The 10,122-nt window shown below is 42.7% G+C and overlaps 1 protein-coding gene across 1 annotated transcript in view; it reads right to left on the reverse strand.

Annotated features, from left to right (window-relative positions):
* Positions 1–8,548, reverse strand: part of LOC119185106 (uncharacterized) — a 46,507-nt gene extending 37,959 nt beyond the window's left edge. The window contains exons 1-2 of the mRNA XM_075883825.1: positions 7,884–8,548; positions 3,044–3,310 (exon numbers count right to left, since the gene is read on the reverse strand). Of these exons, the coding sequence (XP_075739940.1) occupies positions 3,044–3,250 (207 nt within the window). The 5' untranslated portion in view covers positions 3,251–3,310; positions 7,884–8,548. The remainder of the gene's footprint in view (positions 1–3,043; positions 3,311–7,883) is intronic.
* Between the last annotated feature and the right edge of the window lie 1,574 nt (positions 8,549–10,122).

Genomic DNA, 10,122 nt, shown 5'->3' on the forward strand with positions numbered 1-10,122 from the left:
TGGTGTCTCCTTCTACTACAGGACAGAAAAAGCTTCCAGCATTAAACCCCATGCTTATCGCGCTTGCTGCATACGCTTAGGGTTTCGTGAAGAATATTTAGATATTATTTCAGAAGGCCGTGGAGTCATTTCAACATAGCAGAATTTGAGGAGTGATTTCGACAATGTGTGGAGTTTAGTGTAGAACTTTGAGGAGTCACATCAGCAGCTTGTGGAGTTTCGAGCAGAATCTCGAGGAATCATTTCAAAAACCTTGGAACGTGCGAAATTTCATGCCGAATCTAATAGGTCATTTAAGCAGCCTGTGGTGTTTCGTGCAGAATCTTGAGAATTTATACCAGGAACCTGTGCAAATTCATGCAGAATTTAGAGGAGTAATTTCAGCAGCCCGTGTCTTTTTGCTGCATTCTCTCTTTCGGGACATGCCAGTGGTCTCGGGGTTTGCCCGGCACACATGCATACGCTAGCGGGTTGCTGTTTGTTGGGTTGGTGTTCGCGAAGACTAAGTTAATATGCAGCGTCACTGCAAAAAAAAGTGAAGGTTTCAGGAGTTTCGCGTAAATGTGACTAAACGTGACCTCAGTGGTTACGCAGGCTTCGTATCTCGTTGCGAACCTGTCAGTGCTGTGTAAGTGTAGTAGAAGTGCAATCAAACTTTCCGAAATAAGTCGTATTAGTCTGCAGAAGACCGCGACCATGGTAAAGTGGTCAGACCAACTAGCTTCTGTACCAAAACAATAAACTATGCTTTTGGAACTGATATATTAATTTACAAACTCCAGCCAATCGCTGCTGTGCTCTGCGTTGAGCTCACATTATCAGTGGCATACACACCAACGTCGTCTCAACCATTTCATAAGCGATTTTTCCGTGCGGACGGTGCTATTTCTTACAGAAGAAGCCCTACCCTTCATTCTGAAAACATAAGACTGTCTGAAAGTGAGCCGGATCGGCGCAAGATATTTCGAAGGCACAGGATGTTACATTGTAAGAAAAAAAAGACGAACTTTTTTTGTGCAGTTGCACTAGTTATTTGAAGCTAACGTATAACAAAATATTTAGTTTTGTTGACGATAATGCTTTATACAGCGAAACAACTAATCACCATGATAAATTTATTGTTTAGTCAAGACTTAGATAACATATCCAACTGGTACTCACAATGACAAATGTTTTTGAATCGCACTAAATGAAAAATCATGCAATTCTCGCGTTACTCTGACTCATCCACATCTTTTGTCTATGCTGTTAGGAAGGTCAAACTCGAATATATAAATATCTCGAAATTGAGCTGACCTTCCTTAGCATGCGCACAATAAATTCATCACTAACAATGCCAACAGATCTGTCGAGTACATATGCCGAAATTTTCACAAAGCTCAATGCCACTTAAAATTTTCACTCTACAAAACACTTATTAGACCCAAACTTCAATATGCTTCTTTTGTATGGGACCCCGGCAAAAAAGTCATGAACAACTATCAATGAATCCATTAAGTATTTCAGCGCGTTTCAATAATTTGAGCTATTTCCGCGCAAGAAGCTCACCACTAATAAAATTGGACCTTTGAATAATGGATTTCAAACTAAGAACTATTTCTCGTTTGTGTTTTTTTTTTCAAAAGAAATCATGTGCTAAAATATCTCACTTGAGCAGGAAATCATCTCAAAACGTTCAATGATATCACCACGTCATGATCATTACAATACTTTCTCTTTTCCGCCCTGTTTTTAGGCTCTTTTCTGCCAAAAAACAAGCGCCTAGAGGACTCTCTTTTCCTTCTGTCGTCTTCTCCATCAAGGACGCGTCATCATTCAAGACAGCATTACCCCATTATGCCTTGAACCTATAGTAACTGCGTTTGAGCGTCTGTTCTCACTAGATTGTGATACTACTGTGTTTTTTTGGACGTTTTGTTTTTGTACTACCTGCCCCCATTCTGTAACGCTTTTATGTGCCCTGAGGATAAAAGTAAATAAACTAATAATTTTTCAGACACTCACGATTGATTTTTACACAAACAGAATTAGGTTCATTTTTGGCTGAGTTGATTTCGAGGAATCAAAAATAGTACTTTTGGCATTGGTCCTGAAACGCGGTACTTCAAACTACCCCGAGTGCAAATTTTAGCGGCGAATTAAAAGACGCAAAAGGAACAAATGCCATGACAAGACAAGCGGCAGTTTCACCTGTTTGGTTCTGGGCGCTAGCCCAGGAATAGATGTACAATGTACATGCGCACTTTTACTGCAAATTTACAATTGTCCGCGATGAAACAACCTTTTTTTGCGACACAACGCAACACACGCACTTCTGACACAACACGTGATACGCTTCCATCAACTCATGCACACTCTGATGCTTGCTTCTGCCTACAATAGTTATCCATTTAAGACGAGGTTGACACTTTCAGCGTTTACAGCGCGTTGGCGAACGCGCACAATCCATGGCTCGTTTGATTTATTTTATGCTTAATTGCTTATTAACTTATACAGTGCCTCGTCTGCCCAATGCTTTATACGAGTTGCCGCAAGAAAGGGGACTTTCATACATCACGCCTTCGGCACAGCTACCGTACGCCGTGGCATGTTTCTTGCCACATACCTGCCCTTTAGCTCCTTCCCGAAAAAAGAGACAGAATTTACTCTGTGGGGCAACTTTGCAATTCCACTAGAGCTTGAAGAATTCAAAAAAAATTTCGAGGCCGTCGATTTGGGAGGTAATAAGCTTCTTATATAAAACCACTTGATAATTACCCAGAAAATTTGTGCAGGGCCCTCTAAAATGAAGATCAATTGAATATGAAGACAGTTAAGTTGACCTTGTGCATGATGTGTGTTCCTCTTTCAAGGAGGCTAGTTGAAAAAAAAATGTACTCACAAAAAAGCTGCATTGACATATGTGGACATAGCGGCTCCAGGGTTATTTATCTATGAGGGACCTGAACCTTACAAAAATTACGGAGTTTCATATTTCTGGTGTTTACGGCTTTTAGTGCATCTCCTTTATGAATTGATAGCCTGGACAGGATGAGCGGTTCACCTGTACGGACGAGCCGTCCATGACGGCGGCCACCGTTGCCGGCATGCTGAGCGTCATCGTTGTGGGCTCGTGGGTCCGAGGCCGAAACGTGGCCAGCAGTCGTAACCAGCGGCGCCACGCTGGTTGTGGGGGCGTGGGCTCCGTTGGAGCCGGGGGCGATGAGGACCATGGGCTTTGCACTCGATCCGCGCGTACCTCGCGTTCCATGATCGGTTGTGCTCAACTCTTGCTTGTTCTTGTTCACCTATCAATCCTGGCGCATACCCACTATGGGGAATTGACCAAGAGTCAAGTGGTTTCAAAAAATTATTGTTCAGATTTGAAATAATGAAGATATAATAGAAAGATTACCGATAACCTAGAAAGGTATGGTGCTTGATTCAATGCATACAATATTTCAATAAAGAAACGAATTTATTCTTAGAATGGAACATTGTTCTGATCTTGCTTGCTTGTTCCTATCTGTCTTGGCTCGTACCCACTGTGGGGAATAGTGGTTTTGGGACGTTAAACCCCACATATCAATCAATCACTGTGGGGAATCGGCCATGAAACCGACGGTTATTGTAATGGGGAAAAACAAATTTTCACATTTTGATAGAAAAATTATTACTCAGTCATCTAGAGAACATATCAGTAAATAATTAAAAAGTGACTTAAGAATGAAGTATGAAAATAACTAATAATTAAAAAGAATAAATGAATGCTAATTACAAAGAACTAGAGTTTAATTAGGTAGAAGAATCTTGATTAAGATGAATAAAAAGAAGAGCCTGGAGACTGCGGCACACACCCACGTTGGGGGATCGGCAAAAAACCAGGTAGTTTTGAAGAATATTAAAGAAAAAGCATGCTGACCCCAAAGTTATAGCTGACGCTCTATATAAGCTTGCACAAGCCGTACACACCTCGAAGGAATACTACTTCAATACGTCACTCGCAAACTTCATATAGAATGATCCAAAGAAGTTCTGGAACTATATTAGCGAAAAAAGAAACCCATATCACAGGTTTTTGTCAATGGTTCAATGGTATCTGATCAGGCTGCCATTGCTCAACACCTCAATGAGTATTTTCATAGTGTATTTTCTACTCCTAGTGCTTCCCCATCTGTCATAATTGCGGACAATGCTGCATATGTAAACTTTATTTCTTATTCTGGTGTCGATGCTATGTTGTTAAACTCAAAGACTAAGACTTCTTGCGGTCCCGACAATATCCCCAACATATTTCTGCGTTGCTTTGCAGAGTCTGTTGCAAAATACTAACTCGTCATTTTTCGAGCCTCTCTGTTGTCAGCGGAACTGCCAGATGACTGAAAGTCGGCACGAATAGTTCCTATATTCAAGAAAGGTGACCGTCTAGTACTACAAAATTATCGACCGATCTCCTTAACATCATCATGCTGTAAGCTTATCGAACACATAATAACTCATAAATTAAATGAATTTTTAGAAGAACGCTCAATTTTAACAAATCATCAACATGGGTTTCGAAAAGGATTTTCTACTACAACACAATTGGTTACTATCATTAATACCTTCGCAGCTTGTCTTGATGCTAATGGCCAAATTGATGTAATATTCTTAGACTACAGTAAAGCATTCGACGCAGTTCCACACGATAAATTAATTATAAAGCTTTGATTAGTTGGCATACCAGAATTATTTTTCTCCTGGATCTCAGCTTATCAACTCCATCGCAACCAATATGTTCAGGTAGGAGAAAAACAATCGGGCTGCCTTCCCGTGACTTCTGGCGTTCCGCAGGGGAGGGTACTAGGCCCCCTTCTGTTTCTGGTCTACATTAATGACATTGTCAATGTAATTAGCACCCCGGTACAAATTCGTTTATTTGCTGAGGATTGTGTTTTGTTTAGAGATGTAACCTGCATTAGTGACCAATGTGATCCTAATAATAACTTAGGCAATGTATCAAAATGATGTGAACAATGGGGAATGATTCTTAATCCAAACAAATGTGTGTATCTCCCCATAACGCACAAAAAAGTCCCATTAGACTACAAATACAGTTTAGCTGAAGCACCTTTACTTAAAGTAGTCTCCTATAAATACTTAGGCTTAACGTTAACAAGTACCTTATCCTGGAATTTGCACATAAATAACATCTGCTCTGCCGCTTTCGGTAAATCATGCCTTCTCCGCCAGAAGCTCAAGACTACTCCGCCTAGTGTTCCTTTCCTACTTTTCCTTAATTAGGCCTAAACTTGAGTACGCCTCCATAATTTGGGATCCCCACACAAACATTAACGTTCAAAACCTAGAAAGAATACACAGAAAAGCAGTACCATTTATATATAGTAAATTTATGCCAACCGACTCCCCCAGTGCATTAATAACGGCAAATGGTATAGAACTATTACAAATTCGAAGAAAAAAAAGTCGGCTACAGTTTCTTTCAGACATAGTAAACCACAGGCTACCCTTAGACACCGCAGCATACGTATCCCCCTTGTTCAGCAGACCCACTCGACACCACTATCCTCATTCTCTAACGCCAATCTTCGCAAGGACTGATACTTTTCGGTACTCCTTCTTCCCGCAAGAAATAGATGAGTGGAATAAACTAACCGAAGCATTTCCTCAATGCCCTTGACCATTTGTGTAAATACTCTACTTCCATGACTTCCTTGAATTGTATTATCACCTTGTTGTTCAATTGTTACTTTTTTTTAAGTAATAACCCCTCTGTCTTATATGCAAAGAAATTGTGTAAAAAACGCTTTGCAACCTTGTTTCATTCTGTTTTTTAGTGTTTAATTTATGCTTACCCTGCTTGGACTTTTAGTCCACAGTATTCTATAGATAAAATACTTTTTTGATAGCTTACGGCCTTTAAAAGGACAAAAGGAATCAAGGAAAAAATAAACATTACAAGTTGACAAAATAGTTTCGTATAAAAATTGAAGCAGGTTATTTAAGAAACAAGAAATAATAAATGAATGATGATCGTTTAAGACCATTGGCATGCGCCCATAGCGGGACGTTCTTCTCCGAAAGACAGAAAGAGAGGTTTATTGTAAAAGAAAATATGACAGCTTGGCCTGACAACCTGCTACTCGGCACTTGCAAAGCACACGTTCGGCAGATCCCACGTACCTGGGAATCGACGTTATGCGAAGCTTGTGGAAGGAAGGTGACCGTGTTTCAAATTTTTTATTGAGCGATATGTCATGAATTGACGCTAATATATGTACAAATGTTGCACGCACATACATATGTTGAAGAGTTGCAGATGCTTATATAGCTGATATGAAGCGCTGATGCTCGCGAGGATGCTGACCCTGGACTCTGCTACATAAATGAACTTCAACGCATGGCAACCAACCACATTGGACGTTAACCCGACGTGACAGCTGGATCAAAGGAGTACATTTGTAATGTTCATAACATTGGGTAGTGAGCACTGCAACCACTATACGTTTCACGAACGTTAGTGTGTATTTGAATTGTACTTTCGAGACGTGAGGTAGCTCTGTGGTAAAATGGTTCATCGCCACGCAGAATGCTGGGTTCCATTCCTGCTGGGACCCTGACATTTCTTTTTTGCATCTGTCTGGTTGACGCTACCGATGTCGGGTGTTTCTTAACGCTTTTGCATTAAAAATGTCCATGTGTGTTCTCGTCGTTCCTGGGTAGATAAAAGTGTCAATGACCTGTGGCAGATACCCACTTACCAGCGGCACATACTCGCCCGTGGGTATGTACGACTGTCTGGCGGGAAGTATTTGACGACGTACGCGACGGGATTGTGACATTATTCATGTCTTTACCAGCGCACCATTTTCGTTGAACCATCTTACCCTCCCACGCTAATTTTGGCTCATGCCAAAATTAGCGTGGCATAATTAGGTTAAATATGCATAAGTTATCTAATGAGACGGCGCCGAGGTATGCATAGAAAAATTCAAGTGTGGTTGATCATGGCATCATCAAACTAGTCGGAATATAATTACGCCTAAACAAACAGGTTCAAATGAAACAGAAATAAAGTAATTTAGGGTAAATTTTTATGAGCTCAGAGAGTCCAAGTTAAGAAAGATACGGATTTCTAATCACCGAGTCTAGTTTTATTAAAATACATGAAATCGAAATACTTAAAACTAATTTTTAATTAAATTTGTGTACTTATTGCGCTGGTTTCATCATAACTAGGCTCATTTAGGTTAAACTTTCCCTCACAAAACAAAACCAAGTTGGACTGAGAAAACTTAATTTTTTGTGTGCTTGGCTTCATCAGGTTTTGCGAGGCTGGCCACACTTCGTTATGCTTATAAACCTGTATAAATAACGACGCCAGCCCGGCGCTGGAACCTGCGCCATCGCAGCCGCTACGTAAAAGAAAAAAAAAAGTGCAAATTTGATGGAGCAAAGGCAGTGACAGTCTGTGGTCGTTCTGGCTTCGAGGGCGGGAAAGAGAGTGACATGAGAGGCCAACTGATACTTCGGGTCACGCATGCACACCGCAGCAGGCGTCTCATCGCTAGATAGCGCGTCTATGCCTTCAGCCACGCAATCCCATGGTCTGCCAAGTTAGGCTCACGCCTGTACATATAGTTAGTACTTCATTTTGTGTTACGGCTTAGGCGGCGTACGCGACCTCCCACACAATCGAAAGGGCACAGCGACATCAATCTATCGATAACCCATCTGCACAAAGCCACGCACCATAATCTGAAGCACACGATGTCGTAGCATCAGTCTAAGAAACGAATTAACAGTGTAAATGCTTGAAGTGATCTTTCAATATTTTTAACACTTTCAATCAGTTTGCATCAGAGTAACTTAAGACCACATCCCGCTATGTGTTAGGGACTCACCTCTTGACTTAGTTGACGATGCTAGTAGCAAAGAGAGCTGGCTGCTTCATTGATCTCCGGGCGGTGGCTTCTTTGTCCAGGCTTCATTGACATAAGATTGGAAAGTCCCATCACAAAATAAAATCAACGGTGCAAAGAAACGAGTTGAAACTTGAAGACACAGCAACGCGACAAGGGCAAGTAGTACGTGACGTAGTGAAGCACACTCGAAAACGCCCGGAAATGGCTGTCATGCAGGCGTTGTATTCCAGGAAATCCATATTCATTGTGCCACCGATTCGACGGATTATATGTCACGATACCCTATATCTCAGTTGAGCACTTGCCTGCAGCCAACTTGCTTCGGTGTCGATTCTCTCAGGCATTACAAGTGGGCGAAGGGCTGCCATGTAGGGGGCGAAAGGCTGCCACTGCCATTACTAGGGCTGCCATGTAGTACATGCAAGTCCGGTGAAATGCTCGGAGTTGGAGTTGAAGAGCACCGTGAGGCGATAAAGATGCACGTCTGATAACGCTGGTGGGCGTCCAGGCCGTTCAGCGTGAGAAGCCTGCACAGTGGCTGGAAGATCCCGATTTGAAGTTGGCGTTTTGCGCGATAGAGGCATTGGAATCTGAGACGTTCAAAATTGTCAATAGATGGCCACAGCTGTGGTGCGACGTATGAGCTTGAGGGGTCGGCGAGCGCTGCGATTATGTACGATTGCGACGGCACGGCGCGGGTTCGTGGTGTCGATCATCACTTGAACGCTGATACGCCGCTGTCCGAGCATGCGCTCAGCCTGTCTTCCATTCGTGCACAGTCATCGCGAATTGCCGCTGCAAGGTCACTGTTATCGCCAAGATTGAGAGTTCGGCGCCGACGTGCCGTGGCGGGTAAGCGAGATTAACAAAGAACAGAACGGAAGTGATTGTTGCGCAATCGTTGCTAATTCTTTCTGAAAGGCAGTGCACGCAAGAATAATAATAAAAAAGCAGTCCACTGTGTATTACGCGTGGGTGGCTATCTGTCTTATGAAAGGGAACGCGCGAGTGCGTGGCAGATAGCCTCATGCCCCGAATGAGGGACAGCGCAGTGGTAGTATCTGAAAATAAAGGGACAGAGCATGACCCATCTCCACGAGGTCGCTCTCAGATTACACACACGAAGATTCACGACCATTCTGATGCTTTCCAAGATGTATCTCAGAAGGGACACTGACTCTAGCTGACGCTACTGCTATGCGCCAGCAACGGCGGAGCATATCCTCTGGCCACGCCCAATTCATGAATCAAGCCAAGCTGTTTTTATGAAAAAGCCCAACGTCTGCTGCCTCACCTCTAGCAAGACACGGAGGAGACTGCCCACAGGGTACTCGAAGATCCACTCATCAAAGTCAGGCTGAATACGCCGTGCGATGCCTTGTACACGACGGCCATTTCCTGTCCACCAATAACAAGCTCACCAGTTTGAAAAGCACCTGCCTTTCTTTTTCGTTTTTTTTCTTCTTCTTTTTATACCATGGTGCTCAAACCAACCAGTGAGCGCTCACTATATATATTCCAACTACGTTTTCAATCAATCAGTCAATCGACCAGAGATACCAGGAAAGATCTGTTTTTCTAGCATAGTATACCTTTCTCACTCCAAAACGACATAATGCTGTCGTTCCTTATACTCCCTATTCCCCCATAAAGATTATGCTTATCTCTATTTAAAGCTTTCTATTCGATATCCACACTTTTGGGTGACGTTTCGGCGAAGACGACGGCTGTCGATAAAGGTAGTCGCTGTCACAGTTTGGGACTGCTGCTCTCACAACGGCTTCAAGGTTATAGAAAAAGGAAAACTACAAGAAGGGCTACAGGCAATAGGTGTGGCATGGCTCTCTCCCTTCAGTTGCACATTTCGCCAGCACACGCACATTTCGAAGCTATTTTCCATGCGATCGCGTGTTCTCTTTCATAAAAATGACGCCTGTTGTGCTGACCGGAGTTTGCAGGCACCGGAGGTCCGGAATGAAGTTGTCGAGGCGGGACGAAGAGAGACTTAAAGAGGGTTTATTTACATTATATACAAGGTGAGCTCTCGTACATGACCAGCTCTTTCGTACATGGCGAGCTTTCGAATCTGGCGTTCTTCTACATGGCGCTTCTTCGAATGAGCCGGGTGGCTCAGTATTAAGTGTATGTGCGCCCCAGATCCCTAGATCTGGGAACACATGCATAAGTTACTGTCCAATCAAAGATCACACACAACTGG

Source organism: Rhipicephalus microplus, unplaced genomic scaffold (assembly GCF_043290135.1).
Source record: "Rhipicephalus microplus isolate Deutch F79 unplaced genomic scaffold, USDA_Rmic scaffold_21, whole genome shotgun sequence".
NCBI lineage: Eukaryota > Metazoa > Arthropoda > Arachnida > Ixodida > Ixodidae > Rhipicephalus > Rhipicephalus microplus.